Source organism: Acanthopagrus latus, chromosome 15 (genome assembly GCF_904848185.1).
Source record: "Acanthopagrus latus isolate v.2019 chromosome 15, fAcaLat1.1, whole genome shotgun sequence".
NCBI classification, from domain to species: domain Eukaryota; kingdom Metazoa; phylum Chordata; class Actinopteri; order Spariformes; family Sparidae; genus Acanthopagrus; species Acanthopagrus latus.
In genome coordinates this window covers 1657769-1667985 of record NC_051053.1, presented here as the reverse complement: position 1 = coordinate 1667985, position 10217 = coordinate 1657769, and the positions used below count along the sequence as shown (strand labels likewise).

General features: G+C 36.3%; 1 protein-coding gene across 3 annotated transcripts in view; it reads right to left on the bottom strand.

Annotated features, from left to right (window-relative positions):
- Window positions 1–357: 357 nt before the first annotated feature.
- col13a1 (collagen, type XIII, alpha 1) overlaps window positions 358–10217 on the bottom strand; it is a 127558-nt gene continuing 117698 nt past the window's right edge. For 2 of the 3 annotated variants that reach the window (XM_037123575.1, XM_037123592.1), the window contains one exon: window positions 358–6114. In XM_037123575.1, the coding sequence (XP_036979470.1) occupies window positions 6082–6114 (33 nt within the window). In that variant the 3' untranslated portion in view covers window positions 358–6081. Of the gene's footprint in view, window positions 6115–7587; window positions 10095–10217 lie in introns of those variants that run through there. The other variant, XM_037123580.1, reaches the window with a different exon arrangement.

Sequence of the window (10217 nt, the reverse complement as noted above, 5' to 3'; positions counted from 1 at the left end):
AAAGATGTATTTTACACACTCACTTCCTATCTGCTATTAGTCATGATGGCAATTTTATGACCATGCATCACAGCATTGGAATGATGTAAAGCTAGGGAGGTTTTAGCCTTTTTAAAACTACATTACCAGCTGACCTGGCCTAGAGTGCCTTTGTAGCCACATGGTCGCATGGTTGCAACTATCTATAGTTGGATACCAGCCAGGGACCTTTGTCGCATGTCGTCCCACTCTCTATCTCTTCTCCTATCAATATCAATAAAGGCAAAACCGCTCCAAAATCTAAAAAAAAAAAAAAAAGAAAAAAAAAATCCCAAAAGAACAAAACACATGCATACACACAATGACACAACAGAAATACTTGTCTTTATTCTGAGTCACTGGCAAATTGCTTAAAAAATGTACTTGTGCTAAACATTTGGCAATCAGGGAGAACAGCTGCCATATTTGGATTATAAAAAATAAATTATTTTGGAAAGTGAAAAACAAATAATTACATTAAACTCAGAGGTACTCAACACGTGGACGGCAATGAATACCTCACCTGGGGTTAGAAGTCATATTGAATCTTGGAAATAAACTTATACATCTCAATTCATTGTTTTGGTAGCACACAAGGTCACTCAGGTGGCAGATTTCTGTTGAATGTGCAGGAAAAAACATCAATGTACAAAATATCTAATGTTCCATCACCAATATAGGAAGACATGATAAATAATGTAAATAATGCTTCATACAGGCTTTGCAACAGCATGCAGATTCTGTATAATGCCCTCTTATCCATTCTCAGATATTGCTCTGATCTGACAAGTACATAATTTTCAACCAAAACAAATTACACAACAAGATTTCTACGTTGATTGAAATAAAACAGTATTTATGACCAGTTTAATTTGTCTACTTACTCTTCTAATGTTCTAAACAGTGTGACCTAAAGAAAATACTTTTGTATATACTGTTCATACTTCACTTGATGAGCACTCTAAGGCATTAGTACAAGCCAGATGAGCTAAACACATTTTCTGCTTGTTTCGATCCTCTCAACAAAGACTGAGCTGTGAAGTAGAAGACCAGCCACTGTAAGTAACCACAGTGGATTAGAGGAAAATACTGCTGAGAGTGAATACAAATAAGGCTGCTGTTCCAGATAACATACCTCGCTGTGTACTAAAAACATGTCCCGATCAGCTAGCTGATGTAATTACTGACATTTTTAACATCTCACTCTCAGAGACTGTTCCCTCCCACTTCAAGACAGCCACCATCATTCCTATTCCTAAAAAGTCAGCACAACCCTCAACACAATCTAACCCATGAAGCTGAAAACTAAACACTATGGGCTTCATTACAACACTCTGCAACTAGATATCGGACTGCAAGCAGCCCCAGAGAGTTCGGATTGGCAGTCACACCTCCTCTATGTTAGCGCTCAACACTGGAGCCCCCCAGGGCTGCGTGCCCAACCCCCTCTTGTTCACAATGTACATCGATATCTGCATTCCCAGACGTCAAGAAAACTCTATTTTAGAATATGAGGATGACACCACCATCATCGGCCACATATAAACAACATGAGACTTCATATCGGGAGGAAATCAACAGTCTTGCAGAATGGTGCTCAGAGAACAATCTACTGTTCAACATCAGTGAAAGCAAGGAGCACCAACATGATCAAAGCTCTGAAAGAGAATGAATGGGCCAACCTCCAGTGCTTTGGACACAGGCTGCACAACTGTATAGGTATGAGTCGAAATGGCTAATGTTGCATTCAAGTGATGTCAGCACACTCAGTGTTCACTTTCCCAGTGGGGTGAAGGGGAGTGAAGGGTGCTGTTAATGTGCCACATTAACGGCACCCTTCATGTATGATGCAACTTTTGCATTTTAATCAAATTAATACATTATTCCACAAAATGTTCTTGCATGGTTCATCATAATTTTACACGTGCCCTGTGTTTGTTCTGTGTATGAGTGCACTATTTAAAATAGCAGGGCCCTAGTGTTTACAATAGAAGCATTAAAGTGAAAGCAATACTTGAATCATTTCTTTGTCATTTGTTGTTTGTTTTTAAGAAGGAAAAAAATGTGTGAAAAAAATCAGATTCCATTTTTAGACCATATCCCCCAGCCCTACATGAAGTAGATGTCAAAGTGAAACAAAAGTCAGTACGAGCCTTCATCTCTCTTTTTTGTATCTGAATGCATTATGTTGTCCCTGAAGAGCTCATCAAGTGAAGTAAATAATACATAGTGCACAAACTGGCATTAACAAATCTGCCACACCAACCACATGTTACAGCAAAGTTATAGCTTCGATACAAAGCCAAAAAACATATGTGTACTCTGCATGTAAAATGAGTCAAATAAGACATTTACTTGGATTCAGCATTTTTACTTAAAAACTTTGATAAAACTTGTATCCTGTCATCCAAATTCATGTACACTAATATTGTAATTTCTACTTTGTTTGTAGCGTATTACATGAAGAGTATACTTTTACAAGTCCACTGGATAAAGATACAGAAATATTATGACAGAGCAAACCAACTAAATAAAGCAAATGAACAACTATTTGTGTGTATACTCTCTCTCTCTCTCTCTCTCTCTCTCTCTCTCTCTCTCTCTCTCTCTCTATATATATATATATATATATATATATATATATATATATATATATTTCATTACAATATATATGTGTGTGTATGTGTGTGTATAGTATATAGTGTTAGTGTGTTAATTCCATATTTGTGCAAAACAGTTTCTACTGCTTTAAACTTTAAACATTTCTGTCATATATAAAATGTTAATTTCATTACTGAAATGATAATCAACATAATAAATGACCAAATTCTATGCAATAGGGGACATATTATGGAAAACAGTGCTGGGTATCTGGAGTGCCTACCAACCCACAAACTGTGAAAATGGACATCCGCATCAGTTTTTTTCTGGGATGCCTAGTTCAGATTCATCAGGCATTCAGATTTTGGTCTCCTCCTTACGTACAGTGAGTTAACACTGTCCCTGATCTCATTATCCCCAGCAAAAGAAAGCTACCTCTGCATAGGTTTGCCATTGTTTTTCTCGCACAAACCGAATTGTGTTGAATGCAAAAATTTAGCACAGCTGCTCTGCTGTTGGCTGTACAGACCAGCACATTTTAAACAATGGACCTCAGAGTTTCTACATGTGTAAGTGTGGTATTTTTAACAAGATGATGGCCAGTACAAAAGTAAGAGCCAAGCATGGAAGCTGCTCTGTTGCTGGCTTCAATAATTGACACAAGTGTTATCTACTCCCCTCTAAGGATGTTTAGACCCAGTGCTAGAGCTTTATTTTGATGGAAATATGCCAAAAAAGTCCTTAAAATGAAGGGAAAACTAAAAAAAAATGTGTGTATGAATTTTACTACAGATCATCTGACTGTCTGTCCATTTCTGTGTCTTCATTTCCTGACTAACTTTCCCAGTTTCCTAGGTTTCCCCATGATTTAATGTTGTTTTAATGATTATTTTGTAGTTAACCCTTCTGAATTCAACATGGGAGGACATGGGACTAATGTAATATTTAGGGACACTCATGAGAAAATGCATGGAGGTCAACCAAGGCCAATGAGTAGGTTTGATGCTGGTAAGTTTATTTTTTATTTTTTTTTATGTTGCTTTATGTATATTTATACTGCAGAGCTTGCTTGGCTAGTGTTAGCTTTATTGTTATATGAAGCCTGTTTTGCTCTTGGATCCTCACCCCAAGATGGTGACAGCGGGTGCCACCCACTTTGAGCTTCACTTTGGCTCTTCAGAAATCTCTGTCCACTATTTTATACAGTCAGAAGTACCTAGCTAGAAACAAAAAACACCAGCAGTGCTCACACTAGATACAGGGAGTGTTGATGGCTCAGTCCGGCATGGGCTGACAAATCAGAGCAGACTGAGCCTTAAATGGATAGCTAGAACAGAGTGGACTTGGGTGAATACAGTGCTGCAGCACCGCACAGAAAGCTGATGTGTTTAAATGTCTTTGAACCGAGACGATAAAAGTGAATGTATGAACCTGAAAATGAGCATAATATGTCTCCTTTAAATGTTGAACAAAATCAATCAGTTACCAACTGTGAATTGTGGTTATAGTCCCTTTTGTGTGATGGCTGAGAAAGCAACAAAACACAATCAAACAGACAGTGAAAAAGGTGATGATATTTTCTCTCTTTGCTCATATTTAGTCTTGGAGCTCGGAGCTTTGAGTGATCTCGGCCACTGAACTGTTACTTTCGAAAGGTTTCTTTTCAAGGAAAATTGATTCAAAATTACAATGATTAATCATGTGATTTTCAGGCTATTTTCATTCATACATACGTTTGTCACTAATGTAAATGTTAACCAAAGGTACATCTCACCAACTAAATAGATTACTGCACCTGTTGAAATAATAAAACTACATTACATTTCTTTCACTTTCAAACTACTTAACTCAAAACTGGAAAAAAAACAACAACAAATAAATAAAAATGAAACACCATTGTGAACCAGGTTTGTTTACAAGGCAGCTGTCAAAATGACATAAGGAATGCTTCTGTACATTTGATTTTCAATGAAACAGTAAAGGTTTTGGTAACACTTTATAATAACCATCATTAATGAATGATAAGTTAATAACTTAAGATAACAGTTATTTCAGTGTAAACAATCAACCAGTGAATAATTCTTGAGTCTAAATTTACAACTGATGTTTATATCACTGTTGGATAAATACTATGTAGTACATCTAGAAATATTATATGGATGGCCATCATAAAGTTGATGTTTATAAACCTTTACTAACTGTTTAATGGTTAATAAAGCATGTAATTGTTAACAGCAAATAACTGTTAACTCAAGTTTAATATATTCATCATTTATTAATGACTTATTTTTAAGTGTTACCAAAGTTTTGTTGAGTAAAACACTGACAAAGAGCATTTTTGATAATGAATATACAGTATCTGCTGATAAATATTCCTACTGTGTTGGAATTGTCTAGTTGTACTGTTTTGCTTGTTTTTTTGTGACTACAGATCAATTTCTACTAAGAATGACAAAGCAACACATAAAATCAAAACCACTTTGTCTTCTGAATCAAAAAAAACAAAAAACAAAAATGAGATCCTGTTTTTGCATGCATATATCGCACTGCACATGACACAGACTGGATATATGAAGCATACAAATGAGAAAATAGTAAAGTCTTCCAAAATGTTTGTGAACAAGAGGCCAAAATATATTTTTCTCAAATATTATATGTGTATGAAGGAAAACATATCAATCCTCTGTACACAATCAGCATATGCCCTTTGAGAATTTTGATGTAAAATCATGTTTCATTAATGCAATCTATTTACAAAGACTGAGTACTTTTATACATACAATCCCATGTCTATTGTACAATACTTACAATAACAGCATCAAATTGTGGTGTCCTTTAACACCTCAATACAAAAAGTAAAGAAACCCATAAATGTGACCAGGCATTATGTCTGATGCTAGCTTCAAAATATTTCCTTAACAGCACAGTCATTCAAACAAAATGTCATAGCTGCAGGCAAACAAGGGATTTTTGAAAACGGCAGTTAGTCAGATAATATCAAGAAGGAATCATCAAGAGGGTCTTTGTTTTTTCATGGAAACACATGGCATCTATCTGCTCTGTGAGCTGCTCTGAATTCTTTATCACAGTATCAGATTTGATGTCACATCAAACACAACAAATAGCATGTGCTAAAATGTCCATGCCTTTCTTTCACTTGAAGTTAAATAGATCAAAGAAGAAACACATGAGTAAGTTCAGTATCTCCCTGTGGCCAAGGTGGGTGTCCTGTCCAGAGAGCCTTCAGTGACTAACTAAAGGATGGTACAATGTCTTTACTTGCTAGTCTTAAAGTTACTGTGCTCACCACTGCCACCAGAGCCTCACACGTTACTGACCCTGTATGCAGCTGCCTGGAAAACCGTTGAAATGCCAACTCCAGGTTTGGATAAAAACTCAAAGATATCTCCACATGTCTTCAGCTGTCCTCTTTGTGGTTTCATGGAGAACATCTCTGATTGCCTACTTCTTAGCCAGTTGGAAAGGATGTTGACCCTTGAAAAATAGGTATGAATACAGTTTAATCATTCCAGAAGTCTGCCAGTCCTCTTTTATTCAGTCAAGCCTTATCCAGTATCAAACTTGAAAATATTTTTCCCCCATGACGGCTTAACCATAATAGAAAGCGTGAGAGCTAGGATTAGCATATTACTTACTCATAGGTATCAGCCAGCTAAATATACCAAAAGATTCAAGTATTGTTCACTGAGAAATTGATAAGACCCATCCCCTTATCCAGATATATAAGAATAAGAATAAGAATAAAAATAATATTTATTTTTTGATGATTATGGCCCACCCAACAAAAATAGGACTCTGTATTGCACAGGACATCATGGCAGCAGTTGTATGTGGAGGGATATTTCCTTTCGATACTGTTCTCCAACCACAAATATACTGTTGAATCTCATTAGAAAGCTCAAACAAAATCAAGTATTGCACTCCATGCTGTAAGGCACACACATATTAATCTTTGAATCAGTGACGTTCAGCAAAACCAATCAGCAAACCAATATAAGAGAGCAAAGCCATGTACAGACATGATGAGGTGTAATGACAGGTAGAGTAAACTACTGCATATGGAGCTTTTTCATCTTTGGACCTCATCCAGGAAGTAAAAACTTTTCCATCTAAACTGCTTATTGTTGTTTCTGTTTTTTTTTTAAACCAATATTTATATATTTGTCTTTTTTTCAAATATCATTAAGAATCAAGAGGACTCCTTTCCTGTTTCACTGGAGGCTGATGGGGCTACAGCTGCACACTGAGTAAACTAAACCAGACGCATCATGAATCACAGATGAATTATAGACATGTCCTCAAAACTATACTGTAGGTCTCACACAGTTGAGAATAATTGAGGCAATGGGTCTCTTTTCTATTTCAATTGACCATATTGTGTGAGAAGTCCTGAGAAAATGGTTTAGAAACAACACAGGAACAATATAATTCACGTTTCATCAGTTATTGTTACACATTTGAATGTCCAACTAACATCAGTTTGAAACTAAGAATGCTGGTGTGACCCTCATGAGAGCATATATGATTCCCAGTGGCAGAAATGGCAGATTTTATCTCCATCACTTTTTAAAAGCATACTTAATAATAAATGAAAAACCTATAGTAGGCCTTCATAATAAGATAATGACCTAAGGTAGGCCTTCATGATAAGATAATGACCTACAGTATGGAAGTGAACTTGACTCATGAACTTAGTTTCTGTACCGTTTAACTTATCTTATAAAGCTGCGATACAATTTTTTCGTAATTAACACAAGATCCCACTGATATTGCCTCAAATCAGACCATTAAAAGATGTTTTTACATCTCCACGCTACTTTTCAACATAATGTGACAACTGTTTCTGCAACACAGTATATTAAACAATAATTAATAACAGAAATAATCTGTTATTATTCAGGTGTCACTCTATGGCCTCCATATATGAGATTTTGTTGAGAAGAAAGCCACAATTGTCAGAAAAGTTTATTTAATTATGATTGTCTATTTGTACACAATCAACATGTTGAACATTTCAGAACACATTTGGACATGAGCAATCAATATGACATAAAAATGAGGGCCAGCTAGTGACTAAGTCATGAGTAAATGTGAGGTACTGTGCAGAGACAATGAAAACTTTATTGCTGGCAAGGATCAAGTAAAAATCTCTCATGGGGACATTAAATCCAGGCAAAGGAAAACACATACAAAGCTTTGTCAAAGAGCAGCAGCATATACTGGACCGAGCTCCACTCTACCATCCTGTCCATCAATTTCTTCAATTCTGAGTCAGAATTAACGAGGTTAGCTTAATGAGCACAGCTACAGCTACAAGCTAATGCTTGTAGATAAAGAGTCCTACAGTTCTTGACCCTTCAAAAATGATCTCCATTGTCCAAACACATTAAAGCTTTCATCATAAATGGATGAGGCAATGTGATGATTACAGCCACATGCCGTGAAAGTGAGCAGCAATGTTTCCATCCAATAATGTGGGCTGTATACTGTGCCTCTGATTAGTAGACAGACAGACAATCTACAGACACTACAGTTTAGACAAAGAGCCTGAAAACTATAAAGCGGGGAGAAACTGCCCATAACATTTGGCAAAAGTATTTACAATGAACTGAAAGCAGAGGGAATACACAAGAAGCTAAAACATAAAGATGTTTAGTTTTCAGGACCTTTCATGCATTAACTTTAAAGCTTCAAATGATTAGAAGATCTTGGTTGAAAACCTCCTCCAGGACACAAGTGTTGGCTTTGGGGATGTTGAACAAACTTTGATTGTCAGGAATACAGAGATTTTAAAGGCTGTCCTACAATGACTGATTAACACACCATTTGACATGCTGTGCTTTAGAAATAATGCCCGTGAGAAGCTTCAGTCCAAAATGAATGTTACTGGCATAAACATAAAAAAGCAGTAGCAGTCTAGCAGACCCTGATGACAGCAGTAGTCACCCAACTTGAGATAGATCGAACACTAGACTGCCAAGCTTTTACAGTTTAGGTTTGTCCAGAGAGTGGCATATTTCTGTGTGTAAACTGAACGTTGGAAGGGGTGGTAGCAAATACAGAACAATCCTAAATCATTTGGGACCACCCTCGAGGGATGATGTTTATGTAAAGCAATCTGCCTACTGTTTCTGTAGACTTTATTGTCATTTTAAACCAGGAATCTGGAAGTCCCAATAAAACTGGGAGCAATTTCCCTTCTCACCTAGTGTTTCCAAGTGGCATAACTGATGGCGCCATTGTTCTAGTGACTTCAGGTCGTCTCTGTTTTTCTCATAGTAATGACTACCAACAGCACAGGACAACATCTGAGCTCAGTCACTAACTGAGTCTGTGATGGAGATGTGAAAGCAGATAGAGATGGAGCCAGACTGCCAAGCCTTACTTGATCGGCAGTCAGCCTTCATTTCACAGGGAGCTTTTGTACTCGGTGGAATAGCATGGTGAAAGCTAGCTTTATAGGGAACTCATCAAAACGCTAATGGGATCATCATGAGTCATTAAATTGTGGAATCAACATTTAATTAATAATGCAACAGTTGGTGCCAGTTTAAGAATCATCATCTATCATTTTTTGAGGCAAATAATAATATAGTAATAGCATTTAATGTAATAACAAATAAACCTGCTCATTAGTTGAAAAGATGTTGAGTGCACAGTGTAACAAGTGGTAGCCATCCAAGTAATAAGTAGTGCGTGATAATGTATCATCTCTGTGCCATTTCGTTAAGAACCCTCCCCCACATAGAGTTCCAAGTGCAAAAACCAGGACATCATTCCTCTCTGGCTTCCCAACAACCACCAACACTGTCAGAAAACTGAAACTATGAAACGAGAGACTGATGCAGGATTTTTGACAACAGTGAGAGGACTCTCACTCTCTGACTCTAGTGACAGCCCGGATTTCCATATTTTACGTCTGCATGTTCATTGGTACAATACAAGTAATTTGAGCAAAAACTTCTAAGTGCAGACTTTCACTCATTTGTGTAATTACAATTTATGTAAGATGTTTGTTTTTAAGACAGACTCTGTATCACAAAGAGGAGAGTTCAACTAAGACTTTCCAAATGCTAACACACAATCTTTCCAGCCACACAACTCAGTGCAGCATGGTCATCACAACAAAACCAAACAACATTATGCAATAAGTTAATAAGCATTATCCACTTCACATTATGCACAAATATCATGCATAAGTAGCCACATTATAATATTACTTAATCGATCATATTGAAATAACGCAAAGGTATAAAAATCCAATACATAAACAATATCATATGTATTAAAATAAACAATCTGTACAAATATTTTGCCATGTATTTTTTTAGGATATTTTTAAAATTTCTTTCATGTATAACAGAATAGGGAAAAGTAAAAAAAAAAAGAAAAAATAATAATAATAAATAAATATCCTATATACAATCACACAAGCCATTCCAAATTTATCGTCACTGAAAGGAGAAAGCAAAATATCAAACGTTAGTTCAAACAATGTTCATGGTGAAGTTAGCATACTGTTTGTGAGCTGCTGCAGTGATGAGCAACAAAGCAATTAGGTTGCAAACTGTCCAACT